Consider the following 13285-nt stretch of genomic DNA (forward strand, 5'->3'; position numbering starts at 1 on the left):
GAAACTGAGGCACAGAGAAGTTAAGGGCCTTGCCCAAGGTCACACAGCAGGCTCATGGCAGATCTTGGATTAGAACCCAGGTCTTCTGACTCTTGGATCTGTGCTCTTTCCAGCAGGTTATGCTGCTTTTAATAGGGCAGTAAGAAAACCACACATTTGTCTCCGTTCTCATATATTACCTACATTTATACTGGTTCTTTCCTGGTTTCCATTCACCTCTTGGTCCAATCCTAGCACTTTCCTTATAGGTTTCTCTGTTTTTTCTTTCAAACTGCCCTACTCCCTTGTTGTGAATGTTTCTGACTCTACCACATTCAGATTCTTGTTGTGTGTTTTTCCCAAAGATAAAGTGTTCTGTGGTGGTCTGTGAAGGTGATTACATTTGAAGTCAGCTGGAAGTTTGGGTTTAAATCCGGTTTTAGTAGCCTAGCGATTAATTTAAATTCAAGTATGCTGTTGAGTGAATACTTATGATCATTTGAGTCCAGTCAAATGTTCTTTTTCAATTTTAATTCTACATCTTTAATTGTTGCTCTCAAATATAAGCTAATTTAATATACTATTAATACGCTCTTAATAGTTAATAAAGGGAAATTGACCTCCGGCTTCCTTATTCAGCTGATATTCATGCTTCTTCTCTTGTTCTGTGGCCTCATTATTATTCTTATTAATACTAACAATAGTTGCATTTCTTGAGCCATTTGACCTAAGTACTGGTAAAAGGGAAAAGGATGATAATTCAGACATGGTTCTTGGCTTTCAGAGACCTCAAGATCTAAAACATAGAGAGATGTGATGGGGATGCAATTTGCATAAGAGATGTTTGTTTGGGTTACTTAACTTGGTTGCATGGAACATTTTCTTGAAAAAATTTCAGGCCATGTCTCTCCACTCTTCAGAAACCTCCAGTGGTTGCCCATCGACCTCCACATTGAACAGAAACTCCTTGCCATCAGCACACTAAATCAGCTAGCCCCTTCTTATCTCACTTTGCTGCTTTCCTACTACACAACTCGGTGTGCACACTTTGCTCTTCTATTGCTAACCTACTCACTGTATCTCAATCTCATCTATCTCACCACTGACCCCTCACCCAAGTCCTCCCTCTGGCCTGGAACTCTCTCCCCCTTCACATACGACGGACCACCACTCTCCCCACAACTCCTCCAAGAGGCCTTCCCTGACTAAGCCCTCATTTCCTCTACTCTTTCACCCTTCTGTGTCACCTCTGCCCTTGACTCTGTCCCCTTTAAGCACTTGATATTCCCTCCACCCTCAGCCCCACAGCATTTATGTACACATTCTTAATTTATCTGAAATGTCTGTTTGGTCCTCTAGACTGTAAGCTCCTTGTGGGCAGAGAATGTGTCCCCTAACTCTGTTGTATTATACTCTAGCAAGCATTTAGTACAGTACTTTGCATTCAGTAAGGGCCCAAAAATGTCACTAACTGCTTGAATGATTGATACAATGCAAGTTGATGTGGGCCTGGTTCCCACTCCCTGCTCTGGTGGAGGAAACTGTGTGTGTCCCCCCACCTCCCGCCCCCCGCTACCCAGCCTGTTGCGTAGCTCTGTCTCCTTTTTTTCTATATCTGTTATTCGTTAAGCGCTTACTATGTGCCAGACACTATACTGAGAGCTGGGGTAGAAACAAGTTAATGGGGCTCACGGTCTTAATCCCCATTTTACCAATGAGGTAACTGAAGCACAGAGAAATGAAGTGGCTTGCCCACGGTCAAAGAGCAGGGAAGTGGTGGAGCCGGAATTAGAACCCAGCTCCTTCTGACTCTAGGGCCTGTGCTGTGCATGCTAGGCCATGCTGCTTCCCCTGTTCTTCCCCCTGGAGGGGGAGGGGGAAGCCAAGGAGACAGATTGGAGCCTCTTCAGTTTTTCTTCCGCCTCCTCTCGGTTTGAGAGGCTGTGGTGGCCCAGTCTGGGGGGTTGTGACATGGGTGTGGTGGTAGCAATAGCAGCAGCAGCAGCTCTCCATATGTGGCTCAGACAGCCCTGCCCAGTCAGTTTGTCGGTGGTACTTATTGGGTGCTTACTGTGTGAAGAGCGCTGTAGTAAGCACTTGGGAGACTACGCTATAACAATAAACAGATAGAGTCCCTGCTCACAACGGCTCCCACCCTCCCCCACCCCCGCCGAGGCCTCTCCATCTGCCTGTGTGGCTCCGCGCCCTGAGGAGTCGGGGTGGCTACAGCTTTGGGGAAGCAGCAGCATGACATAGTTGGTAGAATATGGGCTTGGGAGTCAGAAGGCCATGGGTTCGAATTCCAGCTCCACCTCTTGTCTTCTATGTGATCTTGGGCAAGTCACTTCACTTCTCTGGGCCTCAGTTACCTCATCTGTAAAACGGGGATCAAGACTGTGAGCCCCACGTGGGAGAGGAACTCCGTCCAACCTTATTTGCTTGTATTCACTGCAGTGCTTAGTACAGTGCCTGGACCGTAGTAAGCAGTTAACAAATGCCACAATTATTACGATTTTTCTTATTAGTATTTATGTTCTGCTTCTCCTCTGTGTCTGAGCCTGCCTCTGCGGCCCAGGCAGGGTTCCTCTCAGGAGCAAAGTCCTGCCTCCCCTTTCCAAGGTCCCGCGCCCAGGTTGCAAGATCAGGTGGCTTTGTAATTTAAACTATGATGACGATCGATCAGGAGACGTTATAAACTGTTCTGCTTATCGGGTCATCTTGAAGTATTTCTCCTGATTAATGTCTCGTAATGCAAAATGTACCACTCCGTCATGGAACCAACTGTAGAGTTGTTTTAGGAGCAGAGACGCTTACTGGCAAGAGCACATGCCTGGGAGTCAGAAGGCTTGGGTTCTAATCCTGGCTTTTCCACTTGCCCCCTGTGTCATCTTGGGCAAGTCACTTAACTTCTCTGTGCTTCAGTTTCATCATCAGTAAATAGAGGTTAAATTCCTGTTCTAATTCCTACTTAGGCTGTGAACACTACGTGGGGCAGGGATTGTGTCCAACCTATTTATCTTGAGGTTAGTACAGTGCTTGGCATATAGCACCTAACAAATGCCACACTTATCTGTAAAATGGAGATTGAGACTGTGAGTTCCACATGGGACAGGGACTGTGTCTGACTCGATTTGCTTCTATCCACCCCAGTGCTTACTACAGTGCCTGGCACATAGTAAGCCCTTAACAAATGCCACAGTTATTAATTATTACTATACACAAGGAATTAAATCACCCAATAGGTAAAGCAAACACAATAATTTAATTATCAAGGGCAATAAAACTAACATTAAGAGTTGTGGTTTGCTCCTGCCAAGGAAAAAAATTAGTAGGTACCACATCCCTCCTATCTTAGTTCCACAGACACCAGCACCATCCTTCTAACTGTTGTTACCATCTCAGTGCAGTCCCTGGGACTCAGGTGGAGACGAGTTTATTCATCATGAACAACAGTTGATCATTTTGCTTTAGATGCAAGAGGTTTGATAAAACCCTTACACAAAAATCCTGGGAAAGTCCTCAGGGTCATCACTATTTTAATTATTAATATCTCTCAATGCAAATGAATGAGGATGTGGTCATGGGGTTACCAAAGGAACTAAATGTGGTCTATCTATAGTCAAAGACTACAGTCTTTGATAGTCTGGGGCGGCTGTGATTTGGAGTGGCCTCTCCCTTCTCTAAAAGCTACTGGGGAAAACAAGCAGAATTTGGATCTCAGGAGAAATTGCTTTAGTTTTGATTTCTCTGAGTTTATCCTTAGAGCAGGAATCCTAGAATGTACAGGTTTTCCCACCAGGGTATGCAGCTGGTCTAAGTCCACTGATGAAACTCTTCCTTTGGCAGGTGGTGGGTTTATGAGGTGAAAACCGAGAGCCAATTTTCCTGTTCCAGACACACAGTACTAGAATTTGGGCAGAGTATGATAGTGGGCATTGTAAGGCCAGAGTGCCTTTTTTCCCTTATTTTTTCTGAAATAACAGGGTCTAAAAATCCTTCCGAATCCAGACAATCTCAGTTCAGCACATCTAGTCCAGAAGACTGTCTCTAAGTCTCTGGTGATCTCAAATTTATGTTGCTGGATCCCAGCAGGCTCTGAGCATTGATTAGTGTGAACCTGAGCCACAGGTTCCCGAGACTGAAAGCCCTGGTTGCCTCGATTCTATTTCATTAAAGATTGTTTGCCTGTTTATTGAGCCTTGGGCTGAAATACAATTACAGAAGACCTGCCACCTTGGGGCCTAGCATGGCCGTGGCATACTCACCCAGAATTTGCTGTAACTCCATAGCTGGGACATTATTATTGCTGGGACTAGTGGAGTGACTCCGGCATGTCTCTCTTCCTGTCTTTGTTACTTTTGTCTTTTTTTTTTTAAAGTATCCTTCTACCGTGGTGTACTCACACAGACCTGCTTTCATTCACATATAAACATGTGGACAGATAGACAAATACAAATACACAAATGTTCACCAGCGGAGAAGCAACATGGTTTAGGGGGTAGAGAACAGCCCTGGAAGTCAGAAGGACCTGAGTTCTGCTTCCAGTTCCACCACTTGTCTGCTGTGTGACTTTGAGCAAGTCACATCACATCTCTGCCTCGGTTAGCTCCTCTGTAAAATGGGGATTAAGACTGTGAGCCCCATGTGGGAGAGGGACTGTAGTGTCCAATATGATTAGCTTTTATCTACCCCAGTGCTTAAAACCTGGCACATAGTAAGCGCTTAACAAATACCAAAAAAAATCTTCTCACATACTTTACACAACCACATGTGTAAAGATCCTTATCCTTATTCATACATTCTAAAAAACACATCTGCTCAGTACCAAACACTCCCAACTGCATATTCACTTTTGCCTGCCATGACCTTTCTTCATTAATACTGCCTTCATCACATACTCTGTCACTATTCCTAGCCTCTTCCCAGCTGACCACTGCTCCAGGGATGAGGCAGTCCAAGCTGGCGTGGCTAGCTACCAAAGAGTATGTGGCACTTTGAGTGACTCAGCACTAGCTCATGAGTGAGGAGCTGTTCTTTCTTGGGTTTTTTTTTTTTGATATTTAAGTGCTTCCTATATGCCAGCAATGTTCTAATCACTGAGGTAGATACAAGAAAATCCAGTTGAACACAGCCTCTGTCCCGCATGAAGCTCACAGTCTAGGTAGGAGGGAGAACAGGTATTGAACCCTCATTGAACAGATGAGGAAACTGAAGCACAGAGAAGTTAAGCAAATTGCCCAAGGTCACACGGTAGACAAGTGGCAGAGCCAGGGTTAGAACCCAGGTCCTTGGATGCTCAGGCCCATGCTCTTTCCATTAGGTCACACTACTTTCCGAGCTTGCGTGTCCTAGAGCCAACAGATGTGCTGTGACTGTGGGACACAGTCCCTCCTCCCCTCCCCACCTCTGGTCAGGGAAAATCTGTTGGAGTCAGGGAATGGGAGGTCCCAGAAAGTTAGGAAACAGAGTAGGTATCATCGGGGCAGGAATTGCTGGCTAGTCCTTCCCCCCTCCCCCCTTATTCACCCCCACACACTCCTTCACTCCTATCCCATCTCCACCATTGGGTCTGGAGCAGAGCCTTTGTGGTGGGAATGTGGGACTCTTTGGCCTTTTCCCTCAGCTGGGGTGTTGCTTCATTGCTCACACACATGCAGAGAAGCACCATGGCTTAGTGGAAAGAGCACGGGTTTGGGAGTCGGAGGACATGGGTTCTAATCCCTGCTCCACCACTTGTCTCCTGTGTGACTTTGGGCAAGCCACTTAAATTCTCTGTGCCTCAGTTATCTCATCTGTAAAATGGGGGTTAAGACTGTGAGCCCTATGTGGGACAACCCGATTACCTTGTATTTACCCCAGCACTTAGAACAGTGCTTGGCATATAGTAAGGACTTCAATACTATTATTATTATTATTATTATTATTATTATTATTACTATTACCATTATGCTGGCTAATGCTCCTGTCCTGTCCCCTTGGACAGGGTTAGAGTTTGCATGCTTATTATAGTTCACATGGGGTTGAGCTCAACCCTTCATGGACATCCAAGACTACTGGAGCTTGTACTTCCAAAGCCTTCTTCTTTCCTTCAGTATGACTTCTGGTCCCTCATGTAATGCAAAACCCAGCATCTATGAGTGTGTTGGTGACTAGCAGCTGCAAACTGGACCCATATAAAGCCAATACCTGGAACCCACATTTACTACTCAGAGCATATCGCAAAACCACAATGCTATCATGAATGGACAAAAACAGCATTGGTTTGGGCTAGTGGAAAAGACAGGGGCGTAGGAGCCAGAGGACCTGAGTTCTAATCTTAGCTCTGCCACTTGCCTGCTGTGAGATCTTGGGCAGGTCACTTAATTTCTCGGGACCTCAGTTTCGTCATTTGGAAAATGGGATTAAATACTTTGCTTCTCACTTGAGACTGTGAGCCCCATGTTGGACTGGGACTATATCTGACTTAATTTGCATTTATCCCAGCACTTAGTGCAGTATTTGGCACATAATAAGTGCTTAAAAATACTCCAATTATTTTTGTTGCGAAAAAAATGCCAAAAGAAAAACTCTACAATGAGGGATGGCATATCTGAATTGACACCACTGAAAGTTAGGTTTGGGTAATTACTAAGCAAATTCAACTGTCTTGAGAAATTCAGGAAGGTCTTGAGTCAGGGTTGAAGTAACCCTGCCTGACCCTTTCCCCGTCACTGTTGGCATGAAACAGGGCTGAAAGGTAGAGCTGATCTTGTTTGGCTTATTCTGTGCTGCTGTGCTGGAGGATGCAACAAACGATTTGCAAGCTGGAGTCAGAATAAGTTTCCAATTTATAGGGAAATGACTCCATCTTAACAGGCTGTGTGCATCATCAAAAGTCTTTGAGACTGTGAATCAAGAACCGCTGTATGCAGATGATGATGCTCTAGAGGCATGTACACCAGAAGACATGCAAATGATCGTGATTTGCTTTGCAGATTCAGCATAGCTCTACGCACTGCCAGTAAGTCTAAAGAAAAGTGAAGTTATGTATTAGCCTACCCGTGGGAGACCCTGAACGCAATCAAAGGCTTTCATCTGCAACCCAGAACTCAAAGCAGCATGGTTCAGTGGAAAGAGCATGGCCTTGGGAGTCAGAGGCCGTGGGTTCTAATCCCAGCTCTGCCACTTGTCAGCTGTGTGACTTTGGGCAAGTCACTTAACTTCTCTGCGCCTCAGTTCCCTCATCTGTAAAATAGGGATTAAAGCTGTGAGCCCCACGTGGGACAACCTGATCACCTTGCATCCTCCCCAGCGATTAGAACAGTGCTTTGCACATAGTAAGCGCTTAACAAATGCCATTAAAAAAAAAGCAGTCACCAAATTCTGCTACATCAACATTGCACTGTCCAGAGACGCACAGCTAAACAAAGAGATAGAAAGCAGAATAAAAGAGTCTAGTATCGGTTTGGAAAACTGCCAGACAATACATCAGTTTGAAGTTCTATAAGACTGTTATAGATTGTCTATATGGCTCAGTGACTTTGACCTACAATTCTATAAGACTGTAATAGACCTTCTATATGGCTACTATTCTATAATATTGCTATAGACTGTCTATATGGCTTAGGGACCTGCACCCATTATTATGCAAGACTGTTGTGGACCATCTTTACTGCTGGGTTCTAAACTTGGCTCTGCCATACATCTGCTTAGTACTATTCTTCCTCTAACTTGGATTGTAAGCCCCATGTGGGGCAGGGACTGTGTCCAACCTGATTATCTTTTCTCTACCCCAGAGCTGAGAACAGTGGTTGACATACGGTAAGCACTTAACAAATGTAATAGGCTTAATAAATGAGGACTGAGAAGCAGCATGGCCTAATGGATAGGGTAAGGGCCTGGGGGTCAGAAGGACCTAGGTTCTAATCCCAAATTTATGATTTATGTAAATCATGATCTCGGGCAAGTCACTGCACTTCCCTGTGCCTCAGTTACCGCATCTGTAAAATGGGGATTAAAGCTGTGAGCCCCTTGTGGGACAGGGGTTGTGTCTAAACTGATTATCCTGTATCTACCCCAGTGTTTAGAACAGTGCCTGGCACAAAGTAAGTGTTTACAAATACCATTTGAAAAAATAGGACGAATGCATTAGCACAGCAAGGCACTAACCTGACTTAAAAACAGTGTGTGAAAGAGTGCTGATCTGCTTTTGGTCTTTTCAGTTACATCTTGGTCTTGGATAAAATCTCATGGCCAAGAGGCCATCTTTGAAAGTGAAGAGCATCGATATATGCATTTTTTCCCCTATGATATTTGTTAAGCACTTACAATGTATAAAGCACTGTGCTAAGTGCTGGGAAAGACACCAGGTAATCAGATCAGACACAGTCCCTGTCCCTCACTGGGCTCACAGTCTCAATAACTTGGTCATAAAAGGGAAAGTGAAGTACAGTGAAATAGGGTTGGTAGACCTGACCATATCCCATTTGGAGCTTACAGTCTATAGGGAGCAAATCACTTTTGGTGCAACTGAAGCATTTCTTGGGAAGAGAAGTTCCATATTTCTACAAGATGATTTTCTGCCTTGCAAATTCAGAAATATTTTGACAGACATTTAAAGGATTGGAAAAAGGATCCATTTGGGATTAATGTGGAGCAGGAACAAGAGCCTGGAAGTGAGCTGTATTGCCAATAAGAAGAGGCTTGGATCCCAGAAAGATATAGTAACTAGAACAGGGTGATCGAGTGAATGATCATTTGCCACTGAGAATAGGGATTCTTGGGAAGAGCAGTTGTTCAGTATTTTGTGGAGAATCTGGGAAGAACTCCCCTGCACTCGGGTGAAACCCAAGTCCTCATTTCTGTGGTGTGTTCGAGGAGCTTGAAGATTCCCAGATGTATCTGGTCTATTTTCAGATAGAGTGAATGCATTTATTTGGGCAAAATACTTCTCAAGCATCACCTGATTTCTGGAGACTGTACAATACCAGAATTGTGTTTCTTTCTGCTATAGTGGAGGGAAGAGTGTACAGGAAAAGAAAAATAGCAACATTTGTATATCTTCCCTCAAACAAAATGTTCTGAATGTTTTCTTTTCAAACAGAATCAAGAGAGTCTCATTTCAACAACCCCTGAGGACATATTTGTCCTCACAGATGACTCCAAAAATAATCTACCAAAGGAAAAAAAGATATCCCTAGGTCTAGCCATTGTCCATGCAGTCCAATATTTTGTTTCTGATAGTGGCATTGGGGCGTTTGGGGGATCAGTGTGATAGTTTTCTTGCTGAATGGGCACCAGTTCTAAGGATTAGGGATTGACCAACCAATGTTTCTCACATTTTCTGCTGCATCCCTAACCTTTCCACTAGTTACCATTCTGGACCTCCATGTCCTTAACCAAACCCCTCATGACCTTATTGATATTTATTTCCTGTGGTAACAAAGTCCATATGTTCATACTACTCACCTCGTAAAGAAACATTTCCTTTCATTTGCTTCAAATGTACTACTCTCAAGTCTCAATCTATGTTCCTAATCCATACTGTTGTGGAATTTGGTAAACAAAAATTCCATTTTTGACCTATGCAGACCCTTCATGATTTTGTTAACTTTAATCATGTACCCCCTCAGGTTTTTTCTTTCAGATATGAGTCCTAATCCTTTAATTTTATTCTCACAAGGAGACAGAATGATCAATTTTTAACTTGAAAAATCCACACTCCCTCCATGGAGCATATAATAATAATAATAATAATGATGGTATTTGTTAAGCACTTACTATGTGCGAAGCACTGTTCTGTGCTCTATGGCTACAGGATCCACATATAGTCCAGTGCAACTCAGCTTGGTCAGCTCGAAAATAGGTCTTTAGTTCTAACATATTCCTCAATTTCCTCGTCTGTAAAATGCAAGTTCAGTACCTATTCTCCCTCTGATTTGGACAGGGACTATGTCCAACCTGATTTGTCAACAGTAGTTGACATATAATAAGCACTTAACAAATATAATAAGCTTAATAAACTAGGACTGAGAAGCAGAATGCCTAGTGGATATAGCATGGGACTGGGAGTCAGAAGGACCTGGGTTCTAATCCCAGCTCTGCCACTTATCTGTTGTATGATCTTGGGCAAATCACTTAACTTCTCTGTGCTTCAGTTACCTCATCTGTAAAGTGGGGATTAAGACTGTTAGCCCTACATAAGACATAAACTGTGTCCAAGCTAATTAGCTGGTACATCTGTTGTTGTATTGTACTCTCCCAAGCGCTTAGTACAGTGCTTTGCACACAGTAAGTGCTCAATAAATAAAGACTGAATTAATGAATGAAAGAATGAATCTACCCCAGGTCTTAGTACGGTGCTTGGCACATGGTAAACCTTTAACAAAAGCCAAAAGACAAACAACACCCCCCCTCCCCCAAAGAAACCCCCCTAAAAAAGTGGTTGATTTATTCATTCATTCATATTTACTGAGCGCTTACTGTGTGCAGAGCAGTGTACTAAGTGCTTGGGAAGTACAGATCGGCAACATATAGAGACGGTCCCTACACAACAATGGGCTCACAGTCTAGAAGGGTGAGGCAGATAACAAAACAAAACAAGTAAACAGGTGTCAATACCATCAGAATAAATAGAATTATAGCTGTATAGTAAGTGTTTATCAAATATATAGTTATAGTAGCAATAATAATAATAGAAAATGCTCCTTTCCCTTCCTTCTCATTGAATGTATGGATTACAGAACTGCATTTCAAGTCTCAGAGTGCTATGGGACCTAAGAACCTAAGCTGATCATGGACTGAACACACTTTGGCCTTACTGTGGAAGTCCAACCATTTATACTGAGCAAGAACAGCTTAGTTTTGCCAGGACTCTCTCAGTTCTGGGATGTATGAGCAGATTCCAACTTGTACTTCCCAACCGCTTAGTACAGTGCTCTGCACACAGTAAGTGCTCAGTAAATACGATTGAATGAATGAATGAATGAATTCTAAAAGATCACCTTGGGAATGACCTACAAAAGTCCAGAACTCTCCAGGCTATTCCAGAATTATTTGAAAAACTGTCTCGGCACTCTATTTCTTTTCACCCGAATTCACCGAAGAGTGAGGGATGAGGCCACTTTTAGAATATTGGAGCTTACATTTCTTCCTCCCTTTTTTCTAGGTTCATTTCAAGAGGCAAGCTGTTGCAATGAAACTCTTATGCTACAAAAGTTGCCTGAGTGTGGTAAAGTGTTTGAAGAAATGATGAAGAAAGTGGATGCTAAAAAATGGTGTAACCTGACAGAATTTATCATGTAAGTTTGCTGCTCACAAAACATTTTAGTTCTGAAAATCTATAGAATTGGTATGCCGTCCCAAGAGCCACCTTTACCACTAGAAGTCATTTATTGAACAATATATTGACAGTTGAAGAAGCCCTTTGCCAAGGTCAATAAAGGTCACCAACATCTTGTTAACTGGAACCTACAGGGCTGACTTACACAGGGAATCTGAGCAACCAGAAAAACATTTTTGTGGCTCTTTTTTCAGTATTTAGAAAAAGTGTTCTGATGGATAAGGGGAATATTCTGATCGAGGAAAGCGTACCTTTATTGAAACATTATAACTAAAACAGGAACATTTTCCTCTAGTTTTTGTAGTAGAGGTGCCAACTTATCCTGAGGTTAACTGCACACTTAGCTAGTTATATCAGTTGGCACATGATATGGGCTCTCCTTGGTGACTTTCTTTTTATGATTTTACTAATCTTGTGCTGTGCATTGTGGGCAAAACCATTTGTACCCGAGCTTTTGTAGAAAGTGCAAATGTTTTCCTATGGATTGTGTTTAATTTTTAGCACTATACATCAATATAAAATATTCCTCCCTTAATAAAATGTTTTAACTCCTTGTGAAAGAATAAAACCCAGCTATACAGTATTAAACTGCTCTTCCATGAATTTCTCTTCTTTTCTTTTGGTGCATCACCATAGAAAATAATTTATGTTGAATCCTGTTGTCTTTATGTGATGGAGCTTAAAACCTAGATTTGTTTTTCTTAAGGATTTCCAATATATTTCTATTGCATTAAAGGGACAGTATGAGTTTCTGCCTCTGGCTGATTTAATATGATTTAATTTAGCAGACACAGACAAAACATTTTCCCTTGAATGGGAAAAATATCTGCCTGGCATTTGGCTATGGTAGATGTGAATGCATAAGCACATAACTGACACAAAAGGGGCCAAGGTGACGATAGGAGAACTTGCCTGTGAGGACCTTTCTCTTGGTATCCATTACTGTACAATCGTTATTAAGTAGTAGCAATTGTATTGATGAAACACCACCTCTGTGCAAACCACTGTAATAAGCAGTGGAAACAATATCACAAGAGAGAATTAGATGCAGTCCCTGGTCCTCCAGGAGCTCATAATGTAAGAGTAAGTCAGGGAAGGGTTGGTGACAGGTACACAAGGAAAGATGAAATGATAAAACACCAAACAGAAATGTGATAAGCCCAAGAAGAGCATTAGGGAATTGTGGTCTGAGGAGCAGAGTTTCAGGATCCTCATGGCTCCCAATTCAACGTTCACAGCAGCCCCAGCAATGACAGTCTTGTAAAATTTTGAGGAGGCTTGACATTGATGTTAAATTCTTCCCAGCCACACTGGTGTAGGATTGGTTGGGAACTGAAATCCAGGGGGATGGCAGTGATGTTTGGTGGTTCTCAAGCAAGCAAGCACTCAAGGAAGCACTCAAGCAAGCACTCAGGGGCCATGAGACTCCTTCCTATTTCAAGCCCTGCAACATGGCCACCGCTTTTAGGGAAAAATTGTCAGGAAGTCACTAATCAGAGATCAACCCGAGTGAGGCCTTGTACTCTGTCCCTTGATACTCTCTCTTCTAAATTACAATTTGGATTCTGAGGAATGAATATGACTCAGTGAGACAGTTCCCACCAGGTAAAACAAACAAACATAAAAAAGAGCCTGCTAGAGATGAGACCGCTGTAACATTTGTGTTCTGCAATGCAATGATACAGCCAGGGTTGGCTGGAACACCTCAGCAGCATGAAGAAGGCCTAGGTTTTAGGACTTTTAGGGTGTATTTTGAGAGTAGTATGGGCAGGGTTGAGTTTGAGGGACAGAAATGCATTTGCTTCTGCTACGTCGCTCTCCTACTGACTCCCAAGTGGTTCCATGGCTCAGAGCCAGTTAGAAGAGTGTGTTGAAACTTATTAATAATAATAATAATGATAATAATGGTACATATTAAGCACCCACTATATGTCAAGCATTTTACTAACCACTTGCGGGGGGAGCCAAGATAATCAGGTCAGATCA

The 13285-nt window shown here is 42.9% G+C and overlaps 1 protein-coding gene across 1 annotated transcript in view; it reads left to right on the plus strand.

Moving 5' to 3' along the window:
* Nucleotides 1–13285, plus strand: part of RAMP3 (receptor activity modifying protein 3) — a 78605-nt gene that overhangs the window by 32552 nt on the left and 32768 nt on the right. Inside the window, exon 2 of the mRNA XM_038760375.1 lies at nt 11126–11258. Coding sequence (XP_038616303.1) covers nt 11126–11258 — 133 coding nt within the window. The remainder of the gene's footprint in view (nt 1–11125; nt 11259–13285) is intronic.

The sequence above is a fragment of the Tachyglossus aculeatus genome, chromosome 18, assembly GCF_015852505.1.
Source record: "Tachyglossus aculeatus isolate mTacAcu1 chromosome 18, mTacAcu1.pri, whole genome shotgun sequence".
In the NCBI taxonomy this organism is placed as follows: Eukaryota; Metazoa; Chordata; class Mammalia; order Monotremata; family Tachyglossidae; genus Tachyglossus; species Tachyglossus aculeatus.